The sequence below is a fragment of the Budorcas taxicolor genome, chromosome 10, assembly GCF_023091745.1.
Source record: "Budorcas taxicolor isolate Tak-1 chromosome 10, Takin1.1, whole genome shotgun sequence".
Lineage (NCBI taxonomy): Eukaryota > Metazoa > Chordata > Mammalia > Artiodactyla > Bovidae > Budorcas > Budorcas taxicolor.
The window spans coordinates 99494139-99511101 of record NC_068919.1 but is presented as its reverse complement, the minus strand read 5'-3'; the positions used below and the strand labels follow the sequence as shown (position 1 = coordinate 99511101).

General features: G+C 45.5%; 1 protein-coding gene across 3 annotated transcripts in view; it reads left to right on the top strand.

The window, feature by feature from the left end:
- The window catches only part of EFCAB11 (EF-hand calcium binding domain 11), a 214550-nt gene extending 210710 nt beyond the window's left edge, over positions 1-3840 (top strand). For all 3 annotated transcript variants that reach the window (XR_008199996.1, XM_052646724.1, XM_052646722.1), the window contains one exon: positions 2057-3840. Coding sequence is in view for 1 of the 3 variants with exons in the window: in XM_052646724.1 (XP_052502684.1) it covers positions 2057-2135 (79 nt within the window). In the remaining 2 variants the exon portion in view is untranslated. The remainder of the gene's footprint in view (positions 1-2056) is intronic.
- Positions 3841-16963: the final 13123 nt, after the last annotated feature.

Below are 16963 nucleotides of genomic sequence, written 5' to 3'. Positions count from 1 at the left end.
AAGCAGGGTGACAATATACAGCCTTGACGTACTCCTTTTCCTATGTGGAAGCAGTCTGTTGTTCCATGTCCAGTTTTAACTGTTGCTTCCTGACCTGCATATAGGTTTCTCAAGAGGCAGGTCAGGTGGTCTGGTATTCCCATCCCATCATCTCTTCCTCTTGGCTGCCTATCCTAGGGCCTGGAAAACATCAGGCGTGTCAAGAAGTGTTTGCAGAATGAACAGACGCACAGCGCTGTGAATCTCAGAGAGGAAGTAGAATTACTGTGTGATGCAAGTGAAAAAGAGAATTATAACTGATCTCTAAGTCTCCAATATCTTGACTTTAAAGGAGGATTTTCAGTGTACTCTAAAGAGCCCTGAGGGTCCCACCAAGCTCCCCGGCCAAAGACCCTCAGTGGGGATTCCCATTTTAAACAAGCTTGCTTCATTTTCATCAATTCTACATGTTGGTCTTCTGAGAAAAGTCTAGTTTGAACAAAGTTTTTGTAGCTAAGAAATATCTGAAAACCACTGGTGTCCATTATTCAGATAATTAAGGTAAAACATAAATTTCTATTCAAACTACTCCCCACAAAAGTTCTCATCAATATTTCTTTTCTTAAGCAGAATAGGCATGTTTTCTCCTGAGTTTACTTAGTGTCTTAATGACATAGTGTCTTTTTCTCCTTTGGGGCTTTAAAAATAAATTATTATCTTGAGTGGCTACTACACGCAGCTAGTCAAAAAAGGGGGGAATTCAGTCAAAAAATCAGCCTCTGCACAAGCACACATCCTCCCATCTCCAGAGACGATTCTGTAGCTTCAGCATGTCCTTCCAGAGGGGAGGGGTCACTGCTCCGGAGGGGCAGGAGACACATCCACTGGCCGGGGACAGCGGAAAGATAAGCCTTCCAAACGCCGCTGACGGCTGAATCATTGCACTCAGAATGGCCCCGGAGAGACACCTGGCCCCACTATCCAGTGACTGTCAGCAAGAAGGGCTTGACATCACCTCTTCCAACATCAAAACCCTTTTCTTTTGGCAGACAATGTGTAGCATTTGCTTGGCTCATATCCAAATACCCATTTAGGTCAACTTACTTACCTTGGGGCACATTTTCCTCCTAATACATTTTGGAGGAGTTAGCAGGAAATTACACTACTTAAAATGAGACCGTCTGTGGGGGCTTTACTGAGGCTTTTTTTTAGAGTAAGTATTTGCTATTTCAATAGGTGGTGTTGAGACAGTTGACTCTCACAGAGGAAATAATTAGAAAGTCCTACCTATCCCCATCACAGAAATAAAGATGTACTGAAGATCTAAACATGGCAAAATGTTCTAGAGCTGTTAGAAAAAAAATAAGAAAATGCCAGAATTGTGAGAAAATTAATTATGAATTGGGGAGAGGAAAGGTGTTTTTTTTTAAGGTGACACCAAAAAAGACATAGAGATACATCTGATTACACCTAATTAGAAAGCTTTTGTCAAAATAACGCCATGAGCAAGATTAAAAGACAAATGGTAGCCTGGGAGAAGGGTTTACGAAAGAGCTAGCAGACAGAGGATTGTTACCTGAGACGTGTATAATTCCCACAAGTCAGGTGAAAGAAAACGTACAATCTAAAGTGAAAACAGACAAAGGATACGCACTGAGAATTTATAGAAGAAATAAGAAAGGGCAATGTGTGGAAAGGTAGCCAGTGTCATATATAATGGTTCTTGTTGTTGAGTTGCTAAGTTGTGTCCAACTCCTTTGCGACCCCATGGACTGTAGCCCACCAGGCTCCTCTGTCCATGGGATTCTCCAGGCGAGAATCCTGGAGTAGGTTGCCATTATCTTCTCCAGGGCATATGTAATTAGGGAAAGTAATTAAGGCAGTACATTTTTTTTGGGGGGGTCAATCATTTTGGCACAAATTGTTAAGTCTGAGGATATTAGATGTTGGCTAGGGTGTGGGGGAACTAACTGTCATTGAGAGTAAGAACTGATGCAAATGCTTTAGAGAACAGTCTGGCAGCATCTTGAAAGTTTGAAAATGCGCGTCTCATTTAACCCAGTGATTCCATTTCTAGGCATCACCCTAGAGGCACTCCTACATGTACGCACCAGAAGCCATGGGCAAGGATACATGTCTGCGCTGTTTCCAGCTAAACGTCCACCATGAGAGGAACGTCCACCATGAGAGCAGTGGCTAAAGCACTGTGGAAGTGGAGGTCGCTCCGTCGTGTCCGACTCTTTGCGACCCGTGGACTGCAGCCCATCCAGGCTCCTCTGTCCATGGGATTCTCCAGGCCAGAATACTGGAGTGGGTAGCCTTTCCCTCCTCCAGGGGATCTTCCTGACCCAGGAATCGAACCCAGGGCTCCCATATTGCAGGCGGATTCTTCACCAGCTGCGCCGTGAGGGAAGCCCGCTGCAGCCTGTGCCTTCTGTGGAGCAGTTTGCTGCTGGTGTTGGTCTAGTTGGCTGCCGTGGAAAGTGTGGCAGATCAGGTGGCTTAGCCGACAGAAGTCTGCACTCACGGTTCTGGAGCCTAGGCGTCAGCAGGGTCGGTTCCTCTGAGGCCGCGCTCTGTGGCTCGTGGACGGCTGGGTTCCTTCTGAATTCACCTGGTCTTTCGCTGTGTCTCTGTCCTAATCTCCTCTTCCATGAGGCTGCCAGTCATATCGGATCAGGCTTTACCCTAATGGCCCCACTTTAACCTAATTATCTCTTTAAAGATCCTTCATCCAAATAGTCACATTCTGAGGCACTAAGGATTAGAACTTGAACATGGGAATTCTGGGGGCACCCAATCCATCCCATGAAATGGCCTCCACAAGGAATGGGTCAGATATACATCCACAGTACAGCGTCAACTCAGAAAACAACGCTGAGTTGAAAGGGCAAAGGGGCAGCACACACGATGCAAAGCGTGCATATTACATATGCTGCCACGTGCCATCATGGGCATGAAACACACACGCATTCACCGCACAAGAATCTTTTGTATAAGCATGTCAGTGTTCTGGAAGGATCGATTCAAATGCACTGGAGGTGGCCTCTATGTCACTTGGTTAAATGTGACTTTAGCTGTAGTGCTTTATTTTTGTAAAAACACTGGAAGCAAACATGATGAGATGTGAGTGGCTTTTAATTCTAAGGAGTATAATACGGGAGTGTGGTTGTTACAGTCTTCCTAGTGTTTACACATTTCAGTTATTCAATAAGTTAAAAAAAGCAAAAAGGAAGACCAACTCACCCATTCCCACAGGGACTTTACATTTATTTTGAGGTGAAGTCCAACCATAAGGGCTTCCCCGGTGACACAGTGGTAAAAAATCTGCCTGCAGTGCAGGAGATTTGCAGGAGATGTCGGTTCAGCCCCTGGATCGGGAAGATCCCCTGGAGGAGGGCATGGCGACCACTCCGGTATTCTTGCCTGGGAAATCCCATGGACAGAGGAGCCTGGCGGGGTACAGTCCATGGGGTCACACAGAGTCGGATATGACTGAGCAGGCTGAACAACAACCACCACCACCATAGAGGAGCTGCAAACAGGCTGCATCTCACCTCTGCCTCCCTCAAGACCCTTACTCCTCCCACTGCATTCTGACATCAGGAAATTGCAGGATGCTTTACGCGTCAGCCCTCTGAACTTCCTTTCGAGTTCTTTCTAAGAAGGTGGTCTATGACCTACCACCTCATGCTATTTCTCCCTTCAGTTCAGTTCAGTTCAGTCGCTCAGTCGTGTCCGACTCTTTGCGACCCCATGAATTGCAACACACCAGGCCTTCCTGTCCATCACCAACTCCCAGAGTTCACTCAGACTCATGTGCATCGAGTCGGTGATGCCATCCAGCCATCTCATCCTCGGTCGTCCCCTTCTTCTCCTACCCCCAATCCCTCCCAGCATCAGGGTCTTTTCCAATGAGTCAACTCTTAGCATGAGGTGGCCAAAGTATTGGAGTTTCAGCTTCAGCATCAGTCCTTCCAAAGAACACCCAGGACTGATCTCCTTTAGGATGGATTGGTTGGATCTCCTTGCAGTCCAAGGGACTCTCAAGAGTCTTCTCCAACACCACAGTTCAAAAGCATCAATTCTTTGGTGCTGAGCTTTCTTCACAGTCCAACTCTTGCATCCATACATGACCACTGGAAAAACCATAGCCTTGACTAGACGGACCTTTGTTGGCAAAGTAATGTCCCTGCTTTTTAGTATGCTATTTGCTGCTGCTGCTGCTAAGTCACTTCAGTCGTCTTCGACTCTGTGCAACCCCATAGATGGCAGCCCACCAGGCTCCGCCGTCCCTGGGATTCTCCAGGCAAGAACACTGGAGTGGGTTGCCATTTCCTTCTCCAATGCATGAAAGGGAAAAGTGAAAGTTTAGCACTCAGTCATGTCTGACCCTCAGCGACCCCATGGACTGCAGCCTTCCAGGCTCCTCTCTCCATAGGATTTTCCAGGTTGGTCATAACTTTCCTTCCAAGGAGTAAGTGTCTTTTAATTTCATAGCTGCAGTCACCATCTGCAATGATTTTGGAGCCCCCAAAAATAAAGTCTGACACTGTTTCTACTGTTTCCCCATCTATTTCCCATGAAGTGATGGGCCCAGATGCCATGATCTTAGTTTTCTGAATGTTGAGCTTTAACCCAACTTTTTCACTCTCCTCTTTCACTTTCATCAAGAGGCTTTTTAGTTCCTCTTCACTTTCTGCCATAAGGGTAGTGTCATCTGCATATCTGAGGTTATTGATATTTCTCCCAGCAATCTTGATTCCAGCTTGTGTTTCTTCCAGCCCAGAGTTTCTCATGATGTGCTCTGCATATAAGTTAAATAAGCAGGGTGACAATATACAGCCCTGATGTACTCCTTTTCCTATTTGAAACCAGTCTGTTGTTCCATGTCCAGTTCTAACTGTTGCTTCCTGACCTGCATACAGGTTTCTCAAGAGGCAGGTCAGGTGGTCTGGTATTCCCATCTCTCTCAGAGTTTTCCACAGTTTATTATGATCCACACAGTCAAAGGCTTTGGCATAGTCAATAAAGCAGAAATAGATGTTTTTCTGGAACTCTCTTGCTTTTTCCATGATCCAGCGGATGTTGGCAATTTGATCTCTGGTTCCTCTGCCTTTTCTAAAACCAGCTTGAACATCTAGAAGTTCACGGTTCACATACTGCTGAAGCCTGGCTTGGAGAATTTTGAGCATTACTTAACTCAATGCATGTGAGATGAGTGCAATTGTGCAGTAGTTTGAGCATTCTTTGACATTGCCTTTCTTTGGGATTGGAATGAAAACTGACCTTTTCCAGCCCTGTGGCCACTGCTGAGTTTTCCAAATTTGCTGGCATATTGAGTGCAGCATTTTTACAGCATCATCTTCCAGATTTGAAATAGCTCACCTGGAATTCCATCACCTCCACTAGCTTTGTTCATAGTGATGCTTTCTAAGGCCCACTGACTTCACATTCCAGGATGTCTGGCTCTAGGTGAGTGATCACACCATCGTGATTATCTGGGTCATGAAGCTCTTTTCTGAACAGTTCTTCTGTGTATTCTTGCCACCTCTTCTTAATATCTTCTGCTTCTGTTAGGTCCATACCATTTCTGTCCTTTATTGAGCCCATCTTTGCACAAAATGTTCCCTTGGTATCTCTAACTTTCTTGAAGAGATCTCTAGTCTTCCCCATTCTGTTGTTTTCCTCTATTTCTTTGCACTGATCACTGAGGAAGGCTTTCTTATCTCTCCTTGCTATTCTTTGGAGCTCTGCATTCAGATGCTTATATCTTTCCTTTTCTCCTTTGCTTTCCACTTCTCTTCTTTTCACAGCTATTTGTAAGGCCTCCCCAGACAGCCATTTTGCTTTTTTGCATTTCTTTTCCATGGGGATGGTCCTGATCCCTGTCTCCTGTACAATGTCATGAACCTCATTCCATAGTTCATCAGACACTCTGTCTATCAGATCTAGTCCCTTAAATCTCTTTCTCACTTCCACTGTATAATCATAAGGGATTTGATTTAGGTCATACCTACTTTCTTCAATTTAAGTCTGAATTTGGCAATAAGGAGTTCACGATCCGAGCCACAGTCAGCTTATGAAAACTAATTCATTTTGGAGATATTTTCCTGAAGTGATAAATTCCTTTTAGAATTAAGAGGGGCATAAATAAGTAAGATGAGTATAATATCAAATGCAATAAACTTTTTCCACTGGGAGAGAACAGACTCATGCCTTTAGAAGGATGAAAGCAACCTGCACAGAACTCCTACCCTGGCCCAGGCACTCTGTTATAAACCTTAAATAACTGTCACTTGAGTTCTAATTTTCATAACCTGTGGAGCAGGTTATAAAGAATAGTAAATTTGAACTGTGGTGTTGGAGAAGACTCTTGAGAGTCCCTTGAATTGCAAGGAGATCCAACCAGTCCATCCTAAAGGAAATCAGTCCTGAATATTCATTAGAAGGACTGATGCTGAAGCTGAAACTCCAATACTTTGGCCACCTGATGTGAAGAGCTGACTCATCGGAAAAGACCCTGATGCTGGGAAAGATTGAAGGCTGCAGAAGAAGAGGACGACAGAGGATGAGATGGTTGGATGGTCCACCACCGACTCAGTGGACTCAATGGACATGAGTGTGAGCAAACTCCAGCAGAGAGTGAAGGACACGGAGGCCTGGTGAGCTGCAGTCCACGGTTGCAAAGAGTCGGACACAAGTAAATGACTGAACAACGACAACAACGAGTTCCCGTGACTTGTCCAAAGTCACAGAGTGAGTGACTGAACCAGACTAACTTCAAACCGAAATAAAATATTTTGATGAAAATAGTTGGGAAGCCAGAGCATTTTATGACTGTGCGGGGACCGAAAGAGGCATGTTTGTGTGAATTTGTTGGAAATCTACTTCCAGAGCAACAGGTTTAGATTTTTCACTCCAGTTTCGAAATGAGGAGACTAAAACTCAGAAATAAAGTACGTTTGCTCTTGTTGTTCAAGATGACAGAAAAAAACACTCTATGTGGCAGGTCTGTTGTTCGAATGAGAGAAGAGCTTCAAGGTTAGGCCCCTCCGTGGGGACACGTCGTGTGCTTGTGTACACTGTGTCCTTTTGTCCCCTTGTATTTTTTTTAAAAGTTCATCGGCTGCGTTTGGTCCTGGTTGCGGCATGCAGGACTGCAGCTGCAGCATGGGAGCACTTCGTGGAGGCATGTGGGTTCTGGTTCCCTGACCAGGGATTGAACCCAGACCCCCTGCATTGGGAGAGTGGAGTCTTAGCCACTGGACCACCAGGCAAGCCCTCAACCCATTGTACTAGTCAGCTCAGACTGCCTGTAACAAAGTACCAGAGTCTGCAGGGACGTAGACGTCAGAAATGTATTTACAGAAGTGTATCTTCTCACTGTTCTGGAGATAAGAGGTCTGAAGTCAGGTGTTGGCAGGGCTGGTTTCCTCTGAGGCCTCTCCCCTCAGCTGTGCGTGCTGTGTCCACTTTCTCTCTTCTTACAAGGATTCCAGTCATGGACTGAATCACGGCCCACCCTAATGACCTCCTGTCAGTTTAGTTACCTCTTTAAAGACCCTGTTGTCAGATGCAGCGATGTTCTGAGGCTCAGTTAGTTCAGTTCAGTTCAGTCTCTCAGTCGTGTCCGACTCTTTGTGACCCCACAGACTGCAGCACATCAGGCCTCCCTGTCCATCACCAACTCCCGGAGTTTGCTCAAACTCATGTCCTTTGAGTCCACTGAGTCGGTGGTGGACCATCCAACCATCTCATCCTCTGTCATCCCCTTCTCCTCCCGCCTTCAATCTTTCCCAGCATCAGGGTCTTTTCCAGTGAGTCAGCTCTTCACATCAGGTGGCCAAAGTATTGGCATTTCAGCTTTAGCATCAGTCCTTCCAATAAACACCCAGGACTGATCTCCTTTAGGATGGACTGGTTGGATCTCCTTGCAGTCCAAGGGACTCTCAAGAGTCTTCTCCAACACCACAGTTCAAAAGCATCAATTCTTTGGCACTCAGCTTTCTTTATAGTCCAACTCTCACATCCACACATGACTACTGGAAAAACCATAGCCTTGACTAGACGGACCTTTGTTGGCAAAGCAATGTCTCTGCCTTTTAATATGCTGTCTAGGTTGGTCATAACTTTCCTTCCAAGAAGTAAGCATCTTTTAATTTCATGGCTGCAGTCACCATCTGCAGTGATTTTGGAAGAAGTGAAGTCACTCAGTCGTGTCTGACTGTTAGAGACCCCATGGACTGTAGCCTACCAGGCTCCTCAGTCCATGGAATTTTCCAGGCAAGAGTACTGGAGTGGGTTGCCATTTCCTTCTCCAGGGGATCTTCCCAACCCAGGGATCAAACCTGGGTCTCCCACATTGCAGGCAGATGCTCCTCCAAAATAAAATCTTTCACTGTTTCCATTGTTTCCCCATCTATCTGCCATGAAGTGACGCAACCAGATGCCATGATCTTAGTTTCTTGAATGCTGAGCTTTAAGCCAACTTTTTCACTCTCCACTTTCACTTTCATCAAGAGGCTTTTTTAGTTCTTCTTCACTTTCTGCCATAAGGGTGGTGTCATCTGCATATCTGAGGTTATTGATATTTCTCCCGGCAATCTTGATTCCAGCTTGTGCTTACTCCAGGCCAGCATTTCTCATTATGTACTCTGCATATAAGTTAAATAAGCAGGATGACAATATACAGCCTTGATGGACTCCTTTTCCTATTTGGAACCAGTTTGTTGTTCCATGTCCAGTTCTAACTGTTGCTCCCTGACCTGCATACAGATTTCTCAAGAGGTACTAGGGGTTAGAACTTCCACATATGAATTTAAGGAGACCCTATTTAGCCTTGCCTTGTACCTCAGATGGTAAAGAATCTGCCTTCAATGCAGGAGACCCATGTTCAATCCCTGGGTCGGGAAGATTCCCCTGGAGAAGGAATGGCTGCCCACTCCAGTATTTCCTGGAAAGTTCCATGGGCAGAGGAAACTGGTGGGCTACAGTCCATGGGGTCGCAGAGAGTCAGGCACGACTGCGTGACCAACACACACACTATTCAACCCATAACACCTGTCGCTCAGGGTGAGGGTCCCTCTGTGCCCACGCTACTGAGGAACAAGCGGTTTGGAAGTTTGTATGGTCTGGAGAGCTGGTAGTCTAAAAAAAAAAAAAAGTTAAAAAGAGAAAGAGAACCCTAAGTCATAGCTCTCTGGAGGGATGATTAGGGCAAGCGCTGCCCTCTTCACGATGAATACTTCCTTCTGAGCCGGTCTTCTTATGGACTCGACTCATGTTGCATTTACTTTAGTTATGTCTCTGTTACAATGATCAGACCCAGTTAGGAAAAGAGAAGCCGTCTCTTCACTGCATGAATGAAATCCCTGCAAAACCAGATGAAGCAACATGTTTCCAGCCCGAATTTAACACCAATCTTGAAAAGGACAAGCATGTGTCATTCTCTTTGTTGTTATTTACCAAAATTATCTCTCTGGGGAGAAAGAATGGTTTACCTTAAACTAAACAAAGTAACATTTAATGTTACTTCTTACAAGACAGCTCCTCTGCTTTAACAATCAAGTGATTCAGTGACTCTCTGCAAGAAAAGGAGTCTTCCTCACAAGTGACTTGTATTTGTCTTCAGATCATTCAAGAGGAAAGAAAATCTTGCCCCCCACCAGCTTATTTTTTAAAACCTCCATTTCAGAAGCACCACGTAGTTTGGGACACTGTTTTCCTCACTTTTATTGACTTTCTCTCTTGGCACACACTGAGTCTCACAGCTTTAATTATCACTTATATACAGATGATATTCAAATTTGCACTTCATTTCCAGCCCTTTCAGATGATGTCACCCTTCGCCTCGCCCCAAATTTGGCTCATGTCTTGTCTTGGATGAGCCTCAATTTTGTCTGATTGAATATGGATGAGATGGAGGCTTTGCAGTTTAGTTGTAAATAAACTCTGAATGCACTGGAGTTAGTTTAGCTCATCGATATCCTGCCCCTCCAGTTAAGAGCAAGAGTGTTCTGTGACTGACTCTGAATTATCTCCCTTCATTCATCAGAGACGACACAGCCAAGGGATTAATCTCCACAAAAGACCCAAAGATCGGTGGCAGTTTCTATCACTCCTCCTTTTGGCCAGAATTCTGGTTATCACACGGTTGAAACTCTGCTGTGGTCTTCGGAAAGGCTTCCAGCCAGCCCCCTGTTTTGGGTCTGCGTGGAGTCTGGCCGCCCTTTGGCCTCGGTCTGTGTACACAGTCCCAGGACAAGTTTTCCCTTCAGGCAGCCGTGCTAGCTTCTTGTGCACTGAATAACACATAATTTGTCAAGATCCTGGCCAGAGTCTCTGCCTTCACATAAACTGGCTTTTGAAATTATTTAAAATTATAATCTCCCCTTTTCAAAACTTGCTTGCTATTTGGTTTCATCAGGTGGTTGGAGAGATAACCTGCACAACACCTTGATATTCACAGAGCGTGCTATCTGAAACAAAAATGTGTGCTTGAAAACACTAGGAATATTTCATCATACGTATTAGCCTGTGAGAGCCTGACACATAATGAGCAATACTCACTCAATATGTACTTGTTGGAATAAAGACTGAGTAAATGAATTTGTAATCCTTTGACCCATTTGTGAGTCTTGCTGCTGTAGTTATTTGTGACATTTTTATCTACCTCTTAGGTTATTATGTAACTGCACTGTGTAATTATTATTTCAACCCGAACATATTGTAACTCTCCATTAACATAACTGAAGGGTGTAAACTAGAATGTTTGGAGTTGTCAATTAGCCAATGTGTCTTTGTTGCTCTTCTTCATTATTTCAGTGTAGCGAACAGTTCAGTCAGCACATTTTAATTAAAAACAAGCATATGTGGGTCCACTAAGAACTCTAGTGTCTGCTAGTGCAGTTAGACAAAGACGGCAAATATTTCCAGCAGTGACCATATGATATCTTCCATTCATCTCAGCAATGATCCTCCAAATCTGATTATTGGGAGGCTGGCAGCTGCACTCAGGTAGGCTTTTCTTTCTTTTCCTGAAGCTGTGTTTTTCTCAGCCTGATGTGTGGTAGAGGATCAGCTGCTGCTGGAGTTCTTCCCAAGGCTGAGGTCCGAGCACCTCCAGGACCTCGCCCAGTTGCTTCCATCACAACATGACCCATTTGTTCCTGCCCATGTGCCATGTGGTCTGAAGATGCTCCAAGGAAACGCACGGTCTCTGACAAGGTCTTTTTCTCTCCTTATACAAATGCGTCAGGTATTTTATTTCGAACCTGAAGGTATCAGGATGGAGCAGGTGCCACCAAGGAAGCCTTCTTGATGGGTGTGGCATTATCCGCCTGAAGTCACCAGGCCCTGGGGGCTGGTCCTCAGCTGTGCATACTCAGAAGCGTGATTCCATCAGCTTGGTTTCTTACTAACTGAGGATGTGCAGGAGGGTGTATTCGTTTTAAAAGAGGGTTTGAACAATTAGAAACATTCTCTCTTGGAACGTCCCTGGTGGTAAAGATGCTGTGCTTTCAAAGCAGGAAGTGCAGGTTCAGCCCCGGGCCAGGAGCTGGGATACTGCATTCTACATGGTGCAGCCCCCAAAAATTATAAAAATTCACTCACACAAGTGTCCCTCTAGGGTGATAATTGAGAATGGGGACCCTAGAGTCAGGCCACTTGGGGTCACATCCCTGACCTAGGGATTAAACCCAGGTCTCCTGAGTTGCAGGCAGATTCTTCGGTGTCTGAGCTGCCAGGGAAGCCGTTGGAGTGCCAGGCTCCTGTGCTGAAGTCCAGCCACACTGAAGCCACCATCCCAGAACAACTACATGCAGAAGCCAAGTAGGGCCCGAGATGCTCAAGAGGCTGCCTGTCTTCCAGCCCGAGCTCCCAGCTCTTGTGGGGCTTCCTGTACAAGCCCTGGATGTGTGTGTGAACCGGTCTCTGAGATGATTCTGGCTCCACTCACAAGCTGACTGCAGCCAGGAGTGGGTCCCAGTGAGAACCGCCCAGCTGAGTTCAGTCAGCCCCAGGATTGGAGTGAGAGAGGAAATGATGGCTGTTGTTAGCCCATTGTTTGGGGTGGCTTGTTATGCAGCAGTGAAAACCTCGAAAATGCACACATGCCCACACTCATATTTGTGTGCAAATCCGTTCAAACAGACCTGAATCCCATCTGACACACACAGAGCCACACAGCTTAGTAACCTGGTAGCAGCGCTACAGTCCCATTACTATCGAATCCGAGACACCTAGCGCCTCCAGAGTCAGCATGCGTTGCTTTGAATATTTGCAAATCCCAGATCCGTGATACAAGGTCATTTGTAATTTTGCTGGGTCACGAATGTGAGCCCCAGGCTCGTCGCTGGGAGCTGGTTTCTCAGCCTGCGAGTGAGGGGCCCTCACTGACCACCAGCACAGACAGCACTTTGGTCTCTACTACTCATTCCCTGGACTGCCTCTGTGGCTCACCTTGTAAGGAATCCGCCTGCAATGCGCGAGACCTGGGTTCGATCCCTGGGTTGGGAAGATCCCCTGGAGAAGGGAAGGGCTACCCACTTCAGTATTCTGGCCTAGAGAATCCCATGGACCACATAGTCCGTGAGGTCGCAAAGAGTCGGACATGACTGAGGGACTTTCACAGTCATTCCTTATCCATTAAATTTTTGATGCATTTTTTTTTTTGATGCTTTGCTTCCCCCCTCCAAAAGTGTGAAAAAGTATCAGCTGATAGCTAATCTTAGTGATGGAAGTGAAGGGAAAATATAAAGAGGCTGATAAAAAGAGATTCCCATCCAATAGCAGACATCTCAAAGACTGGGATGTCAGATGTGATGGCGGGCCGGTTTCATGGTGTGAAAAGGGTTAAAAGATGCAACCCCCAGACGAGAAGGCACAACTGGGCAGGTCATCTTGGTGAGAATGCAGAATATGGCAGTTTATAAAGGCATTAGCAGTCTTCAGACAGCATTCATATTTTAACTTAAAATATAGTACCTTTTAGGAGGAAATAATACCCATAGTTACAGTCACCAATTTGTGCTATATCTGAAGATGTAGGAACATCTCTTGAATTTCAAAAGAATGTGGTCCTTAACGTCACCTATGAGATGTTCTGCTAGGCTTGTGCAGTGTTAAGAGATAGTGTTAGTCATGATCCTGCCCTTGAGACGCATACAGTTTATCCAGGTGATGGGTGTGGAGGGAGGAGAGGAAATGAAAAACAAATAAGATTTAATATAAATATTTAATAATATTTAATACTCATATGTGGTGGTGAACATCACCTATGATTAGTTGGTATAGAGAAAAAGGACCATCAGTTCAGAGGAGAAAGAGTAAGAATTGGAGATCTCCCAAAGGAAAAAGATGCATGCTCCTTGGAAGGAAAGCTATGGCAAACCTAGACAGTGTACTGAAAAGCAGAGGCATCACTTTGCTGACAAACATGTGTCTAGTCAAAGATACGTTTTTTCCAGTAGTCATGTACAGATGTGAGAGCTGGGCCTTAAAGAAGACTGAGCACTGAAGAACTGATGCTTTCAAATTGTGGTGCTGGAGAAGACTTTTGAGAATCCCTTGGACTGCAAGGAGGTCAAACGAGTCAATCTCAAGAAAATCAGGCCTGAATATTCATTGGAAGGACTGACGCTGAAACTCCAATACTTCGGCCACCTGCTATGAAGAGCCAACTCACTGGAAAAGACTCTGATGCTGGGAAAGATTGAAGGCAAAAGGAGAAGGAGGGGGCAGCGGACAGGATGGTTAGACAGCGTCACTGACTCAGTGGACTCAATGAACATGAATTTCAGCAAACTCCAGGAGACAGTGGAGGACAGAGGAGCCTGGTGTGCTACCATCCCTGTAGCCATGAAGAGCAGGACATGATTTAGCAACTGAACCGCAGCAACAACAAAGGAAAAAGTCCAAGCCCCTTGGCCTGGCATTTAATGCCCTCCATAATCTTGCCCCGACTTCACCTGCAAACTTCTTTCTATCCTCTATAAAAAGCAGCCCTTCTATTCAGTTTGCTTGATTCATTAAGAAATACACCTGCCCCTCAATTTACAGGCTGTTAATTTGAGTGTGAAAGAAAATGAAATAAACAAGTGACTTTAAAATGTGCTTTTAAATGTTACTTTAAAAGAATTACATTCTTTAAAATGAACAATAAATGAGCAACACAGGCACATAAAATCATTTTGGAATAACAGAATTTAAACAGCTTGCCTAATTATTTTAACAAAAAATTCCTTAGCAACAGTGATTATAAAAATTCTCATGGATGATCTACCATGCTCCTTTCCCTTTCTGGCTAGCTGGAACGGAGTCAAGCCCCAGGGTGACCTTGGAAGCTACAGTGTTGAAGATGACAGAGCCTCTGGCAGCTGGGTCCCTGAATGAGTGCGTGAAGGAAGGTCACCTAGCAACCAGGCTGACTCCTGTCAAGCTGCTGCAGATGTAAGAAATAAGGGTCTACTGTGGTTGGCCTCTGACACGTGGGGTTTGTTTATTATGGTAACTAGCTTTTTAGGCAATTTGCATTATCTTAACCAATATGATCAGTTAATAGGAAGAAGTGAGGGAAGCTATCATTATTAGCCTAAAAAAGGATACCCACTGCACTGGGAAGGGCTAACAGGACAGCTCCTATCAAGAGCATGGACTCCAGGCAACTCCCCTGGCGGTCCCTCGGTTAAGAATCTGCCTTGCAATGCAGGGGACGTCGGCTTGATCCCTGATAGGGGAACAGATTCCCCACACTGTGGGACAAAGGAGCCCACATGCTGTAGAGCCCGCAGGCCATGACTGGAGAGAGGCTTGTGAGCTGCAACGGAGACCTAGTGAGCTGCAGCTAAGACCTGACGCAGCCAGAAAAAGAGTATGGATCCCAGTAACAGACTGTAGGGTGGAACGCCAGATCTACCATTTACGGGGAATATAACTTTAAGCAAGTGCATTAGCTGGGGTTCTCCAAACAGACAGAAAAAACAGGATGTGAACCAACAGGAAGAGATTTATTGTAAGTGATTGACTTGTGTGATTGTGGAGGGTCGGCAAGTCCTAAATCTGATGGGGAAGGCCCACGGGCTGGAGACAAAGGGAAGAGCCACACATCAAGTGCAAAGGCAGCCTGTTAGGGAACTGGGAAGAGCCGGTCCACAGGGGAGGCCACAGGCACTCTGCTGGCAGACCTTCTTCTTGCTCAGAGAGAGGTCAGCGTACTCATCTTTTCAGGCCTTCAACTGATTGGGTGAGGATCACCCAGCATGATGGAGGGCAATCTGCTTTGCTCAAAGTCCACTGATCTAAATGTAAATCTCATCCAAAAACACCCTCACAGAAACATCCAGAATAATGTTTGACCAAATATCTGGGCACTATGGCCCAGCCAAGTTGACACGTAAAAGCAACCACTGTAAGGAAGTTGATCTCCCAGGGCCTTGGTGCTCTCAAATAACATGGAGAGAATGGAAGGGCCTGTCATATCGGGTGAACACAGAGGATAATCAAATCAGTGCATGCGCTTAGCACAGCGTCTGCACAATGCTTGGTGAGAGCTTGCTCTTGACTCTTTTTATCATTAATTACTATTGTCAGAGGCTTTAGTTGTATGCTGCTGCTCTCTGATGAAAGTGTTAGGAAAAATTATAAGTAGAACCACCAAGAGTACAGGAGCATTTGGTTGGGAACACCACTAACGTGATGAGCGACTTCACACATTAGAATTCTCATAATGTAGAAAATGGAGCCTTGCAGACTCACAATTTACAGGCTATATTGGCCAGTGCTCCATTAATCAGTGGCTATTTTTTTCTTGTTATTCCATGAATAAATTTTAATATATTCAATTTTCCCCATAAACTGCTTATTTACTGTTCATATTAATGCAATATAGCAAAGAAACATTCACATGACCGGAGTCTTTCGCAATCTACCAGAGCATTTCTCTTGCATTTCTTTCCCTTCATTCCTGGTGAGAAAATTCAGTTTTGCTCTACATGTTTCTGAATTAACTGTCACCTCTCAGGAGTACAATATCAGCACATATCAAGAGCCTGGTGGCAAGTAGCGTGGTGTAGAATCTGGTTCGCTCGGCATGAACCTTTCCGGTCCTCAGCTTCTTCACACTGTGCTGTCGTGAGGATGGGATAGTGAGTCTCGGCACAGTGCCCGGCACTCAGGAAGCACATGACCAGTGGGAATAGAGTGATCCCTTCATTAGCGATTCTCTGTGTTGTTACAATGTCCCACCTTGCACCAGCATGCCTTGTATCCAGTCCCTGAATGACTGTGTGGAGGAAGTCACTCAGCAACAAGGATCACGAGTGCCAAACTGCTACAGATGCAAGGAGTAAAGAACTCTGGTTAATCTTTCAAACTGGTGAGTGTGTGTGTGCCTGCATGTGCCTGCTCAGTCATGTCCGACTCTTTGCGACCTCGTGGACTGTAGCCCGCTAGACTGCTCTGTCCATGGAATTTTTCCAGGCAAGAACTCTGGAGTGGGTTGCCATTTGCTACGTCAGGGGACCTTCCTGACCCAGGATCAAAGCCACATCTGGTGCATCTCCTGCATTGACGGGAGGATTCTTTACTGCTGGTGCCACCTCATTATAGCAGTCAGCTTGCTAGGCGTTGTGCATCACCTTAACCGGCATGGTCAGCTAATATTACAAGACCACTGGCCATTAGTGATGTCCTCTCCACTCTGCAGACTTCACAGGCCTTGAGCATCACAGAAAGTCTCTGCGACGCAGCGTGTTAGTGCCATGTATCTTCCAGCCGCTGTCTATGCTTCCCTTCTTATGAAAACGTCTTGTTTGCTCAGACAGTATCATGGGTATTGATTTCAGGGCATCGAAAGCATGGCTTTCTTTAATTTTTTTGAGTATCTATGCCTCTGGCACAGGAGAAAGGGAATTCTAGCTTACCTGGGGCTTCCCTAATCTGTTCTGGAGCTGCGTCTGAGCTCCAGGTTGTGGGGATGGGT